The sequence below is a fragment of the Aethalodelphis obliquidens genome, unplaced genomic scaffold (genome assembly GCF_003676395.1).
Source record: "Aethalodelphis obliquidens isolate GAN/ISIS:26980383/991018 unplaced genomic scaffold, ASM367639v1 scaffold5, whole genome shotgun sequence".
NCBI lineage: Eukaryota > Metazoa > Chordata > Mammalia > Artiodactyla > Delphinidae > Aethalodelphis > Aethalodelphis obliquidens.
This window is the reverse complement of record NW_020837949.1, coordinates 36,138,099-36,154,001: the sequence shown is the minus strand read 5'-3', so window position 1 is coordinate 36,154,001 and position 15,903 is coordinate 36,138,099. Positions and strand designations below refer to the sequence as shown.

At 40.1% G+C, this 15,903-nt stretch overlaps 1 protein-coding gene across 3 annotated transcripts in view; it reads right to left on the bottom strand.

Moving 5' to 3' along the window:
• TMEM168 (transmembrane protein 168) overlaps window positions 1–11,388 on the bottom strand; it is a 52,893-nt gene extending 41,505 nt beyond the window's left edge. Inside the window, exons 1-2 of one of the 3 annotated variants that reach the window (XM_027102148.1) lie at window positions 11,189–11,388; window positions 5,517–6,770 (exon numbers count right to left, since the gene is read on the bottom strand). In XM_027102148.1, the coding sequence (XP_026957949.1) occupies window positions 5,517–6,644 (1,128 nt within the window). In that variant the 5' untranslated portion in view covers window positions 6,645–6,770; window positions 11,189–11,388. Of the gene's footprint in view, window positions 1–5,516; window positions 6,771–10,267; window positions 10,460–11,188 lie in introns of those variants that run through there. The other 2 variants (XM_027102150.1, XM_027102149.1) reach the window with 2 other exon arrangements.
• Window positions 11,389–15,903: the final 4,515 nt, after the last annotated feature.

Below are 15,903 nucleotides of genomic sequence, written 5' to 3'. Positions count from 1 at the left end.
AGACAAAGAAGGACACTACATAATGATCAATGGATCGATCCAAGAAGAAGATATAACAATTGTAAATATTTATGCACCCAACATAGGAGCACCTCAACACCTAAGGTAAATTCTAACGGCCATAAAAGAGGAAATTGACAGGAAGACAGTCATAGTAGGGGACTTTAACACCCCACTTTCACCAACAGACAGATCATCCAAAATAAAAATAAATAAGGAAACACATGCTTTAAATTATACATTAAACAAGATGGACTTAAGTGATATTTATAGGACATTCCATCCAAAAACAACAGAATACACTTTCTTCTCAAGTGCTCATGGAACATTCTCCAGGATAGATAATATCTTGGGTCACAAATCACACCTTGGTAAATTTAAGAAAATCGAAATCGTATCAAGTACCTTTTCTGACCAAATGCTATAGGACTAGATATCAATTACAGGACAAAATCTTTAAAACATACAAACACATGGAGGCTAAACAATACGTTACTTAATAACCAAGAGATCACTGAAGAAATCAAAGAGGAAATCCAAAAGTACCTAGAAACAAATGACAATGTGGACACGACAACCCAAAACCTATAGGATGCAGCAAAAGCAGTTCTAAGAGGGAAGTTTATAGCAATACAATTCTACCTCAAGAAACAAGAAACATCTCAAACAAATAACCTAACCTTACACCTAAAGCAATTAGAGAAAGAATAACAAAAAAAATACCCAAAGTTATCAGAAGGGAAGAAATCATAAAGATCAGATGAGAAATAAATGAAAAAGAAATGAAGGACACAATAGCAAAGATCAATAAAACTAAAAGCTGGTTCTTTGAGAAGATAAACAAAATAGATAAACCATTAGCCAGACTCATCAAGAAAAAAGGGAGAAGACTCAAATCAACAGAATTAGAAATGAAAAAGGAGAACTAACAACTGACACCACAGAAATACACAGGATCATGAGAGATTACTACAAACAACTATACGCCAATAAAATGGACAACCTGGAAGAAATGGACAAATTCTTAGAAAAGCACAACCTTCCGAGACTGAACCAGGAAGAAATAGAAAATATGAACAGACCAATCACAAGCACTGAAATTGAAACTGTGATTAAAAACCTTCCAACAAACAAAAGCCCAGGACCAGATGGCTTCACAGGCGAATTTTATCAAACATTTAGAGAAGAGCTAACACCTATCCTTCTCAAACTCTTCCAAAATATAGCAGAGGGAGGAATGCTCCCCAGCTCATTCTATGAGGTCACCATCACCCTGATACCAAAACCAGACAAAGATGTCACAGAAAAAGAAAGCTACAGGCCAATATCACTGACGAACATAGATGCAAATATCCTCAACAAAATACTAGCAAACAGAATCCAACAGCACATTAAAAGGATCATACACCATGATCAAGTGGGGTTTATTCCAGGAATGCAAGGATTCTTCATTATATGTGAATCAATCAATGTGATACACCACAGTAACAAATCGAAGGATAAAAACCATATGATAATCTCAATAGATGCAGAAAAAGCTTTCAACAAAATTCAACACCATTTATGATAAAATCTCTCCAGAAAGTAGGCATAGAGGGAACTTACCTCAACATAATAAAGGCCAGATATGACAAACCCACAGCCGACACAGTCCTCAATGGTGAAAACTGAAACCATTTCCACTAAGATCAGGAACAAGACAAGGTTGCCCACTCTCACCACTATTATTCAACATTGCTTTGGAAGTTTTAACCACAGCAATCTGAGAAGAAAAAGAAATAAAAGGAATCCAAATTGGAAAAGAAGTAAAGCTTTCACTGTATGCAGATGACATGATACTATACACAGAGAATCCTAAAGATGCTACCAGAAAACTAGTAGAGCTAATCAATGAATTTGGTAAAGTAGCAGGATACAAAATTAATGCACATAAATCTCTTGCATTCCTATACACTAATGATGAAAACTCTGAAAGAGTAATTAAGGAAACACTCCCATTTACCATTGCAACAAAAAGAATAAAATACCTAGGAATAAACCTACCTAAGAATACAAAAGACCTGTATGCAAAAAACTGTAAGACACTCATGAAAGAAATTAAAGATGATACCAACAGATTGAGAGATAGACCATGTTCTTGGATTGGAAGAATCAACATTGTGAAAATGACTATACTACCCAAAGCAATCTACAGATTCAATGGAATCCCTATCAAACTACCACTGGCATTTTTAAGAGAACTAGAACAAAAAATTTCACAATTTGTAGGGAGACACAAAGGACCCCGAATAGCCAAAGCAATCTTGAGAAAGAAAAACGGAGCTGGAGGAATCAGGCTCCCAGACTTCAGACTACACTACAAAGGTACACTAACCAAGACAGTATGGTACTGGCACAAAAACAGAAATACAGATCAATGGAACAAGATAGAAAGCCCAGAGATAAACACATGCACATATGGTCACCTTATCTTTGATAAAGAAGGCAAGAATATACAATGAGGAAAAGACAGCCTCTTCAAAAAGTGGTGCTGGGAAAACTGGACAGCTACACGTAAGAGACTGAAATTAGAACTCTCCCTAACACCATACACAAAAATAAACTCAAAATGGATTAAACACCTAAATGTAAGGGAGACACTATAAAACTCTTAGAGGAAAACACAGCAGAACACTCTATGACATCAATCACAGCAAGATCCTTTTCGACCCACTTCCTAGAGAAATGGAAATAAAAACCAAAAAAATGGGATCTAAGAAACTTAAAAGCTTTTGCACAGCAAAGTAAGACATAAACAAGACGCAAAGACAACCCTCAGAATGGGAGAAAATATTTTAAACAAAGCAACTGACAAAGTATTAACCTCCAAAATATACAAGCAGCTCATGCAGCTCAATATCAAAAAAACAGACAACCCAATCCAAAAATGGGCAGAAGACCTAAGTAGACATTTCTTCAAAGAAGATACACAGACTGCCAACAAACACATGAAAAGATGCTCAACATCACTAATCATTAGAGAAATGCAAATCAAAACTACAATGAGGTATCACTTCACACCAGTAAGAATGGCCATCATTAAAAAATCTACAAACAACAAATGCTGGAGAGGGTGTGGAGATAAGGGAACCCTCTTGCACTGTTGGTGGGAATGTAAACTGATACAGCCAGTATGGAGAACAGTATTGAGGTTCCTTAAAAAACTAAAAATAGGACTACCATATGACCCAGCAATCCCACTGCTGGGCATATACCCTGAGAAAACTATAATTCAGAAAGAGTCATGTACCACAATGTTCACTGCAACTCTATTTACAATAGTCAGCATGTGGAAGCAACCTAAGTGTCCATCGACAGATGAATGGATAAAGAAGATGTGGCACATACATACAATGGAATATTACTCAGCCATAAAGAGATATGAAATTGAGTTGTTTGTAGTGAGGTGGATGGACCCAGAGTCTGTCACAGAGAGTGAAGTAAGTCAGAAAGAGAAAAGCAAATACTGTAAGTTAACACATATATATGGAATCTAAAAAAAAAAAAAGGTTCTGATGAACATAGGGACAGGACAGGAATAAAGACGCAGACGTAGAGAATGGACTTGAGGACACAGGGAGGGAGAAGAGTAAGCTGAGACGAAGTGAAGAGTAGCATTGACATATATACACTACCAAATGTAAAATAGATAGTGGGAAGCAGCAGCATAGCACAGGGAGATCAGCTGGGTTCTTTGTGACCACCTAGAGGGGTGGGATAGGGAGGGTGGGAGGGAGACGCAAGAGGGAGGAGATATGGGGATATATGTATATGTATAGCTGATTCACTTTGTTATACAGCAGAAACTAAGACACCATTGTAAAGCAATTATACTCCAATAAAGATGTTAAAAAAATTCAATCATAAGAAGACAACCCAATTTAAATCAAAAAAAGATCTGAATAGATACTTCAGCAAAGGTAAGTGAATGACTAATACACACATTAAAGATGCTCAACATCATTAGTCATTAGAGACACGCAAATTAAAATCACAATTAGATACCACTCCACACCTATCTCAAGTAGATAAACTTTAAGAAAGTTGACTGGAAGGTGAGAATCTAGAAACTGTCTTAAAATTATCTTTGCTGACAGACTCATTGGAAAGCTTCTGTGTATCTCCAGTAGTACACACACCATGTTTAAGACCACTTGTATGAGAAAACAAGAATTTGGTGACTTACAAAATATCTGGTTTCAGGATTTGATGATTAGAAAGGTGTCAAGCATGAATGAGGCTGATTTGGAATTAAAAAAATGTCGGGCTGGGAAAGGAGCTAACAGGAAGGAGAGAAGAAAGGAAGAGGAATGAGAACTCTTGGTAGAGTTCTCATCCATCATCATCGTTCTGATAGTCCCTAGCACTGGCAAATAGAGTAAGATATCCTCAGGCAACACCCATGATTTTTTCTTTTTTAATCATCTGGTTGACTCCCACACAGGCTCCATGCCCTAGCCCACAATGACTAAAATGTACCATTCCCAGGCAAGTCTCCACATCTCCTCTTCAGACACTCACATCGACAAATCACTCTGCTGCAACTGGTGCAAAGCAGAGAACTGCACCAAGCAAAATTCACCTTCATTTTTGCCCTACATCACAACCTAATGTACCCAAATTACAGTATTTGTGACACTGTAATAATAATTATTGGTTTACGTGCCTTGCCTCTTCCGCCTCCCATTAGAGATTGTGCCTTCTTTAATGACGGAGACATTTTTTACTCATCTCAAGATCTTCAGCACCAGTACAGTACCTGATATACAGTACAGTCAATAAATGCTCAGAGAATGGAAGACTGATATAAACTACAGATATAAACTCTAGCCATATAGTTTGAATGTCTTTGTCTACAAAAGACCTTTTTTTAAAAAAAACCAAAAACATATTGTGGGAAGCAAATGTATTGTAAAACTAGTTTTTTTCTTTCTTAGGAGAGGCTCTAATCTGTAATTAAGAATCTGATATGTTATTATATAACTAATCACCTTTTACACAAAATCTTAGGAAAATGACTATATAAAAGAAATGTAATGAGGAAACCAATGGACTAGACAGAAGCTAGGTAACCTAATTCTGGCTAGTACCAGTGACTCTGGATATGTTTTCTGGCTTTCAGTTTCCTCATGTGTAAAGTGAAAAAATTAAAGAACAATCTCTAAGTACCCTTCAAATGTTAATATTCTAAGGATCTTTAATCCATGAGTGTTTCATTAATGAACAATAAGAAGGCAGGAGGCATGTCACATGCTGAGTATTCCTAATATTCTGGTTCTTCTTGCTAGAAAGCAAGTGAAATTATCCTGTCAATATTCATTCAGTACTTCAATTCCAGGAACAAAATTAAGTAAGTGCCCCACCATCTACTTCTGAAATCAGGAACTTGACCTTTCAATTCTAATAATTCAACTCTTGAAGCAAGCATTTAATCACATATCATAGGCACTGACATAATAAACAAACTGTAAGCTTACCTGCCAGGAAACTGCTCCCAAAATTGCTGTTGCAAGAAGACTAAAAAAAACTAACTGCTCTGAAATTAAGCAAAAGTGGCGCATCCCTTTGGATGCCATGATTCGATCTAGGTTATTGTTATCTACCCTGTGAGTAAAATATACTTTATGGCAGTCATTTAATTTGGAATGGAATCCCCAAAGAGTTAAAAGAAAAATAATATGGCAAATCATCCAGAATATTCCAAAAATGGAAAAGCCTGGTATTACAAAATACCAGAGATGAGTGTCTCTAAGTTTAAATGCTGAAAGAATGAAAAATGTAAGCTCAATCATCCCAGTGAAAACAACAGAAAGTCTTCTGCAAATTCTTCCACGGTACAAATAGGGTTTCCACCTTTCAGTCACTGAAAGTCCACTAAAATAAATGTCAAGGAAAGGATCAGTTATCAGGCAAATAAAAAAACATGCAAAAGCAACTGGATTTTGGGGAGTTTCCAATGCGGAGAAAAACAGCAAGACTGCAAAAATAACTAAGTTTGGAATAGCTAGAAAAGACTTCATTCTCAGGTCAATAATCAGCATGGCCAAAGCTACAACAAGTAAAATGACACTCAGAGACTTTTCCACCAACATAGTTGTGCTGGCAATGGCAAATCCAACAAGTTCCAGAAATTCAACTGTGGTTAGTAAGGTGGGTCGATGACGGACATAACCAGAAATTCTCTCCACCAAAGAGCATAGTATCCTTAATACTATGGAAGTTAGAAGCAAATATTTGGTTGATTCTTCTTTCACATCATTTTTAAAGGATGAATTATCAAGAAAACACAGGAGGCCAAGCAAGAATCCAAACCAAAGATTGGATAGACTTAAACTTGCTGCTTCCATTGAAAAATAATAATAGAGTATGCTGGCAATTCCAAGAACAAAAAGACCAAGAATAAAAATTACCAAAATTAAGGAATTTGCTGTTTTTTCCCATCTTACATAAAGACCTAAGCATATAGCAACCAGTAGATTAATTCTGGCTAAATAGCCAAGATAACGCACTGAAGAATGCATGTTCACTTCTCTGTTTACTTCTTCAAGTCTTGTCATTGCTAAATAGAGACAATGACTAAAGCAATAACGCAGTGATTTACACATTAATCTGTCAATCTGGGCTTTCTCCCCACGTTACAAAAATTAACTGCTTGTATTTCATCCAGCAAATCCAATGTTTCTGTAACTCCTACTTCAGCATTTTCTCTGGTGGAATTTGTTTGTAGTGATCTAAAAAGAAGAAAAAATATTTCGTTGTTAATTTTATGTAATTTGCCTTTCACATGTATCTTCCTTATACAAAATAATGAATAAGTGAGAAATAAAGTTTGTTCTGAAACCCAGCTTAAAATGTGACTTGTGTGTATCTTAATGGTAATTGTCTCTGGCTTAAAAACTCTGCAGTTTATCCAAACAAAAATGGAGATTTTTTTCTACTCATCCTATGCTAGGATTGTATGACTAAGTCACCATCAATGAAACTGTTTTTCCAGAGATGGTGAGGAATTCACATAATTCATTTTTACTCCGATATGTGGTTTTTCAACAACATGCAAAGATGAGATATTCAACTTAGCTTAGATGTAGCAGATGCGTCTGGCACAATGGAAAGCTACTCAATTCTTAAATGAAACAAGGGACCTCATCATTACCTCTAATTTGAAAAGCATCAGTATCCAATAATAGCAACCATTACTACCTGCCTAAAATCATCTACATCTTTTTACCAGTCACCTCTAAAATGCGATGATATCTTAGTCTAACAGTGTTTAACTAATAAACTTATTAGAAGTGTAACTGTATTAAAGTTACTCAGTCACTAAAGTTGATCCATAATTCTCCCTGTACTTTTTCCTCTACTAAATTACTTTGATTATCAAACCTACAATCTTTGTAGCAAACTAATTCTGGACCTTTCTAGTCAAAACTGTAAAGTTGGAATGCTGACCAATATTTATTGTAAGATAAATTTTTAAAACTATAATTTTACTTTTAAAAAGTTACCACAATTATTTGTCAAAGGATCCAGATAATTATTTCAATCTTAAGTGCCCCTTCAAGTTGCACTTCAAACATGATGTAGTCAAAAAATGATTTAACTATCTACTACATAATTCTTCAAATTTTCTAGTATGCTATTTCAGAAGAAATGATCCATGCAATGGCTCAGCGTCACATTGAATATCCATAGAGAACTCAATCAATAAAAACTCAAAAAGTAACTAGTTTGTGATCAGCTTATTTATACTTTCTAATAGCAGGACACTAAAAGAAAGACCCAAAAGAAATATGAGATAACTTGGAATTAACTCTTAATTACCCATTTGGCTAGAAAAGAATGTCACCGGGTGACAGCTTTAGGGTCTCTGGGAGGTTCCAAGTATTATTACTAATTTACATGTTCAACATGTATATTTTTTACAGCTAAGTTTATTTAATTAACTAAGAATGCTAATTTTTCCTCAATTACATTTTCATTCAATCATTTCTTAAGAAACCACACACCACTAAAGAAAATATCTTCCTTGGTATATTTAGGTTTTATCTTTTTACTTAAGAAACTGATAGTATCTAGAGTGCATTTCATTTTTTTAAACATTACTTCTATGTGTTATATAATCATTCAACAAATATGTTGGAATATATGTCCTCAAAAGGTCGATGGTACAGTCTGGGCTCAGAAGACTGAACACTGTTGGAGAAAAAAAATCACACACTAGACTAAATGGTTGCCACTCAACTCATGAGACATAGTTCTGTGTTTCTCTGGTCAACACACTCTCATTCTCTGTGATTATGCAAACCTCTTTTCCCTATCCTCAAATCTCTGACATCCACTTCCCACCAAATTCTCACCAGATGACTTTGCCTCCAATGAAGTCATCAGCAGGGAGCTTACCTGAGTTTCCAACACCACAAACTCACCTCTATCTACATTTCCTGATTCAAGAAAGGAAGGCTGTCCCTTCCCTATCTAAGGCTACATCTTTTAGCCACACATGTATCCCTTCCCCTCTGCCTCTTCCAGAACTTCACACTCTCTCCTCTCTCTTTAAACTCCAACTCTTCTCTTATCCATTGACACAACCATTTGCAAAGCTCTTTTTAAAAAATAATACCAGGGCTTCCCTGGTGGCGTAGTGGTTGAGAGTCCGCCTGCCGATGCAGGGAACACGGGTTCGTGCCCCGGTCCGGGAAGATCCCACATGCCGCGGAGCGACTGGGCCCGTGAGCCATGGCCGCTGAGCCTGCGCGTCTGGAGCCTGTGCTCCGCAACGGGAGAGGCCACAACAGTGAGAGGCCCGCGTACAGCAAAACAAAACAAAACAAATCAAAAAATAATACCAAAAAAAAAAATACAGAAACAGAAACAACAAACAAAACTAAACAATCCTCACTAATCTTCATCCCCTCTTCCAAGTTCAATCTTCGGTCCTCTTGACAGACAATATTTGACTGCTTTACTTCTCATATCAACTTAACAGTGGTTTCCACCACACAACAACAAACTGCTCTGCCAAGTTCTAAAATAACCTGCAAATTCCTAAATCCCATGGGTTCTTTTCACTCATTATCTTGTACATTCCTCAAACAGCCTTTGATGTTTTTGATTCCTTTCACCTTCTGAAACCTGCCCTTCCTTTAGCTTCCAAAGACCAGACTCCAGATTTTCTTCCTAACTCACTGATCTCTCCTCTCTGTCTCCTTGCAGGGTTTTCATTCTGAATCTATCCTTTGGATGTTCAATCCCAAGCCTAGGCTCTTCTCTCACTATACACTTAAACACATATATATTAACCTACCTGACAGAAATAAAAGCACTAGCTTGGTTCTGCACTGAGGTAAAAGCTTAGAAAAAGGTAAAGGAAAACACGTAAATAATAAAGTACAGCACATTCATAGCATGGAATATATGCAGCCACCCTGTTATAGGCCAAAACCAACATGACAGAATATTATTTTTAAATAGCTAATTTACAAAAGTCTTTTCCCATTCTGACCTTCTTCAAAAGACAAACAGCCTGAATCAGAGTAAAACAACAAAGCACTGCAAACCTTTTCAGTGGGTCTGCCATCACTAATGATTCAGTAGGAAATTCCTTGAGAGGCAGATTAAAAAGGAGCACAGAAGAGTCAATCTGAATACAAGAAAAGTTAACTAACAACTGCCAGAGTCTGTTTTATAAAATCCTATGTACTACTCTAAACCCTCTTCTCCTTCACCACCTGTATGCAATCGTCACCCAAGTCTTGCCCACTCTTTTTCCTGCACACCTCTTAAATGTATCTACTTCTTTTCATCCTCAAGGTCACAATCCCAGTTCTGGCCACCATCATCTCATGGTTGAATGTCTCCTTGCATCCACTCTTGCCCTTCTCCAAGAAGTATCTTTTTTAAAGCCAAAATTTGTCACATCATTCTGTTACGTAAAAGCCCCCAGCGGCTTCCCATCACTCTAAGCAACAAAGTCTAAACTCCTTAAAATGCCTTATAACACTCTCCTCATTGGATATGCATAATTCTCCTGCCTCATCTCTTACCATTCTTCCTCTTGAACTTGTATTCTAGCCATACGGACCTTTCAATTCTGAACCATACTAATGCTATTCCCTCTCCAGGTGCACTGCTTTCCCTCCTCTTGGCCCCATCCCAGTCCTCACACCTGGCTCACTCCTATTCTTTACTCTTTACGCCTCAGCTTAAATGATTTTCTTAGGGTAATCACCTTGACTCATTTATATGATCCATGTACTTCCTCTGTAACAGCAAAATATTGGCCATCAACTGTTTAAAATCTGCATTCCCCATTAGATCAAAAGGTCTCTGAAAGTCTGTCTTCGATACTGTACACCAGTATTGAAGACAATACTGTTTAGCAGAAAGTACTTTCTGTTTAGCAGAAAGTTCGACACCAAGTAGGTATTCAACACGTACTTGTTGAAGAAATAAAGAGTGATGCAGAAATAACTATATTTAACAACAATGCCAATCAGCTATAGGGCACGTATTAATATACAAAGAGTAAACGAGTTGTCTAATTGGTTTGCTTCTCTCTCGGCCTTATGCCAGCCTTCACTTAATTCATCCAAATTCCTCCAAACCAACAAGTTCTCTTTCATGTCCTACTTCTAGGGAATCCAAGACACACTATATCACGTGCAACGTCTTTAGACTCAGAAACTATTTCCGTCCCATCTAGGGGAAGTGTCAAAAGCTGAAAGAACATACTGAGCACCCAGGGTCGGGGAATTCCAGTGCTTCGGTTCTATGAATTCATGATAATAACTCTTTGGACCCATCTCATACAAGGAGAATGGCACCTCGAATACTAAATCCCTCAGCAATAGGGCAGCAATAACAATTCTTCTTCCATTCTGCCTCCTCCTAGCAAGATGTGGGAGGCCCAAGAAGAAGCCTCGCTGTTGTCGACCATAACCCAGCTGAGTGGGGAACTGCTGGGGGATACGGAGAGGCGCCCCGCCTTCCATCCTCCACCCCACACCATCAACTTCTCTCCGGGCAGGTATCCCTACCTCCGCCCCGGGAGGCCGGCTGGGCGGAGCTTGGGGCCCGCACCACTCTGAGCCCTGGGCGGTGACTGTGCCCAGGTCTCACCGCCTCGCCAGTGACCCCCTCGCCCACCTACCTGACTCGGCCGCTGCTACCAACTCTCTCAACCCTCGGAGTCGGCGCTGGGGCCAGCACGGTAAAGGGAGGGCCCTTGCGGCTGAGCCTGCGACTCGGAGCGGGGAGGCGGGACTCCAGGGGAGTCGAGGGCCGGAGGCCGCACGCTCTAGCACAGGCCAGTCTCGTCGGAAACTTTCTCCGTTACTGGCCCGGTTACGGCCGCCATATTCCCGCCGCCGGATCCGCGACGGTACGGAACGCCGCCGGGGTCAAGCGGCACGACGCGCTTCCTCCCTGAGAGCCGGCCCAGGCCCTGCCCCCCTCCCCGCCCAAACCCTCCGAGCCGCCGCGGACCCAGGTGCGTTCGGCGCTGCGCGAGCGCAAACGGCCCCACCTGGGGTACAAGCTGCCGCCTTCCTGGACCTGGAATGGGCGGCGAACAGGAAGCTGGAAGACCACGAAGGATCAGGCCGACCGTGTCCATCAAGCCTCTAGGCCGCCACCTCGGGCTTGACCGAGACCGGGGCAAAACGGCCGGGCCGGCCGGCCACACAAGAACAGTAGATACTGCAGGAGGCATTGCTGCTCTTTAATACCTATCGCATAATATATGGCTTTGTGTCCACTGACCAGCTAAAAGCTCAAGCTCCTTAGGCTCGCCTTCAAAGCCCTCCTCGCCTCCTTTTCTAATTAAGACTTCCTTTCATAAACCGCCTAGGTCTTTACTCCGCCGACAACGCTAAGCTCCCCCAGTCCTGACCCAATTCCATTACCCCTCTCCCCCCGCCCCCCGTCCCTTACACGTTCACCGGCCCCGCATCCTGAGGGTCCTTCACATTCCAGGGCTAATTCTTCTTTGTATCTGAATGCACTGAATAAACATAAGGGGATATTCCTCGGCAGCGTTTCACAACAGCTGTGGAGCTGATGATTTTGGGGTTTGAATTCTGGTTTCTCCCCTTCCTATGTGCCACCTAGGTTTCTCCATCTAAGAAATGGTAACAAAACCTTCTTTGCAAAGGAAGGAAACCTTCCTTCTATGTTGTGAATATTCAGTAAAACATTTTTTTTTTCTGGCATCATAAGGTAGGCCCTCAAAAAGTATGAATTCCCCCTCCCTCTCCAAGAAGCCCTTCCTGCCTGCCAGCCTTCTGTCCCTACCATAATTTTCTACTGTTCATAGCACTTAGCGAGGTCAGTCTCTATGAACCCCAGTTCCCTCATATGTAAGTAGAATGCTAATAATACCTACCTTACAGGGTTGTTGTAGGGATTAAATAAGATGATGTATGTAAAAATTACCTTAGGGCTTCCCTGGTGGCGCAGTGGTTGAGAGTCCGCCTGCCGATGCAGGGGACACGGGTTCGTGCCCCGGTCCGGGAAGATCCCACATGCCGCGGAGCGACTGGGCCCGTGAGCCATGGCCGCTGAGCCTGCGCGTCCGGAGCCTGTGCTCCGCAACGGGAGAGGCCACAACAGTGAGAGGGCCGCGTACCACAAAAAATAAAATAAAAATTATCTTAAAACCTTTACATGGTTTATCTCCTTTGGGATAAAGCACAACAACAGACTATACAGCAGCTTGACCTCCAACTGAAACAGTAGGGAAGGGGGCAGGGCACAACCTTTAAAAGAATGACATAGCCGTAGGACATGACAAAAACTGGTTAGAACCAACTAGGTCCAAGATGGCAGAAGATTTGACTTCCAGTGGACCTTGAGCCTCATTATACGCTCATTGTAATACATCAGCGGGCTAAATGACACACCCACAGGTGCCATGACAGTTCTGAGGTCAACCGTAAAAGGTCAAAAAGTGGGCCGTGGCCCAACTCCTGGAAATCTCCACCCCTTCCCCAAAATGACTGGAATAATTCTGCCACTAATTAGCCTTTGAAATTACCCAGCCCATAAAAACTAACCACCCCATATTTTGGGGCCTCTCGCCTTCTGAGATGACCCACACTCTTTCTGTGGAGTGTGTTTCTAAGTAAATTCACTTCTCACCTATCACTTTGTCTCTCACTGAATTCTTTCTGCAAGGAAACATCAAGAACCTGAGCTTCTTTAAGTCCTGAGACCAGCTGTGTGATCTCAACTAAAAGACCGTGGGTTCAGGTCCCAATCTGGGTTCCGGCTGGGTTGAAGTCCCAATCTGAGTTGCATGATTTCACCACCACACTCCCCCAACTCTGCACCCTAGCCTGCTTCCATTTCCTCAAATGCAGGGACATGTCCAGTTTTGCTCACCATTAAATAGGCCTACGTGGTGCCTGATATATAGTTGGTACTTAAATATTTGTTAAATGAAATAATAGAACAGAGTAGGTCCTCTCCTCCCACTTATTTTCTATTAGTGTCTTCTATATTCTTGTTCTATTTCCCCTAACAGAGTATGAATTTCTTCATTTTCATTTCATAGATGGTGAGGGGTTGGAGTGGACAGCACGTCTATAAGTGATGAAGCACCCTCAGACTCAGATTCCTCATTTGTAAATGAAAATTTTGTGTTTGATTCTCTCCAGACTCCTGTCTAACTCTAAATTCAATCAGTACCCAGCTCCCAAATCTGTAACTCTGTTTCTCTGGGGAACACAGCGTCACATTTCCAACTACCTGCTAGATGTTTCTACTTGAATATATTGTCCTCACTTCTAATTCAACTTGCCTTTAATGGATTCCCACCACCTGAACCCTGTTTCCATGTGTGGTGAATTCTCCCCTGTTGACTGAAAAAAATGCATAACCTAAAAGTTGAGAATTATGTTTTATCTGGCAGACAACCAGAGGACTTAAGCCCAGGACACAGTCTCAGATTGCTCTGAGACACTGCTCCAAAGAGGTAAGGGAGGAGCCTCGATATATAGGAGTTTTCACAACAAAGACCAAGTAATCGGAATTTCAAAAGATTAGTGTTAATTAAAGAAAACCAGACATCTCAAGTTAATGAATTTAACACTTTTCTATGTATGGGAAGATGCAATAGTCTGGGCTTACTGAAATCATTTCTTTGATATGTACATCAGCTACCTTGAGCCAGTATCCTGTGTTTTCCCATCCTGACTCTCCTCAGGTCTCACCTTCCGGGGGTGGGGAGGGACCTGTAATTTGATGGCTGCAACATTCTTTGTTTACTGACATGGCAGCCAACATTTTTCACTCACACCCCCCAACCTTACAAGTCTAGTAGCTGAAACTGAAATGCCAAGTATTTACTCAACCAATCATGAGCACCAGCTGGGAGCTATTGGCTCAAAAAAGCAGGCACAGAAAGCTATGCTCCCTGGGTAACTGCAGGAATGAAGCAAGGTAAGTTCCTGGGGCAGTAGTGAGAGTGGTGATGGTGGCTGTGAAATGGTTAATGTGTGTGGAAGGCACAGAACAGGCAAGACTAAGAGAAAGTAACAGGGCTATTAAAGCCTATTTGCTAAAACAAATAATACTCACTATGTGTTATATCCCTACCATGTGACAAGATTGTATTACTTGCTTTATATTAATTGTTTTTAAACCTATCTTCAACACAGCAAAATCTGTGGATTAAGAAATAAGTCCTGAGGAAATTTGCCCAAGATGTCATAGTATTTAATGGTGGAAACCTATCTGGATATAAAGTCATTGGGCAGTAGTTGGAATAATGTATCCCTTACACAAATTAAGAAACTGCTGGAGTACCACTTCTCTTGTGGAGTTGAAAGATATCAATTAGCTAAGTCTTCCTTTTTAGTATGTAGTAAAGGTAATGATGGCTTACAAACTTAAATTATTTTATTGGCAAAGAGAGAGAGGTGGGGATTGGATGTCACAGAGACATGGTGAGAACGGATCTGAGATTAAGATACAAGAAATCTAAATGGGTAGGAGTAAGCAAGCGGGGGGAGGGGGGGAAGTTACTTAGTATTGATCTAAGCTACATTTTATACAAACCAATTCAGACTTTTCTGAAGTATAAATTGAGCTATATCCTGATTCTGAGAATACATTAAGTAATAAACAATATAAAACAGACCTAGACCTTCTCCCCTCCCCCGAAAAAAAATTCATAAACTAAGTATTGGCAGTGAAGCTGTGTCATCTCGCTTGCATTCTATAAAGTAAAATGAATTCATCTGCAAATATTTATTGATCACCTGTTTGTGCAAGGCACTTTTCTCAGCTGAAGATACAGAATAGGATGGAAGAGGGCCTTGCCCATATGTATAGACAAACAAGGAAAAGGATAAACTTCAGATAGAGTGATGCAGAGACTACTTTAGATTATGTGGACTGGGGAGATCCTCCTGAGGAGGTGACATGCAAGCTAAGATCTGATTAGCAAAAATCAGCTAGCCATGCAAATCCAATATAAGAGGGAGAAATTCTAGGCAGAGGGACTAGCTGTTGCAAAGGTGAGCACAGGCTGGGTTCTCCCTTGCCCCACCCTCAGGGGGTTAACATTGGAGGTGAAGGAGAGAGTGTAGGAGGTTGAATTGGGAGCGGCAGGGAGGGGCATAATTTATATTTGGTACTTCCATGATGAGAGATACCCGTATTTAATTGCATCTAGATTGGTTATGAACAGTGTGCCATAATCACATGAACAGATTTCAATGATATGTATCACCAAATGCAGCAGTGCCAGAATATACTATTCTTCAATTTTAAAGTTTTTCTTGCTTCATATTAATGCAAATGTATTTCTTTTTTTTTTCTTAAGTTACATTGTTAGCTCTGAAGAGCACAACAGACACCTAT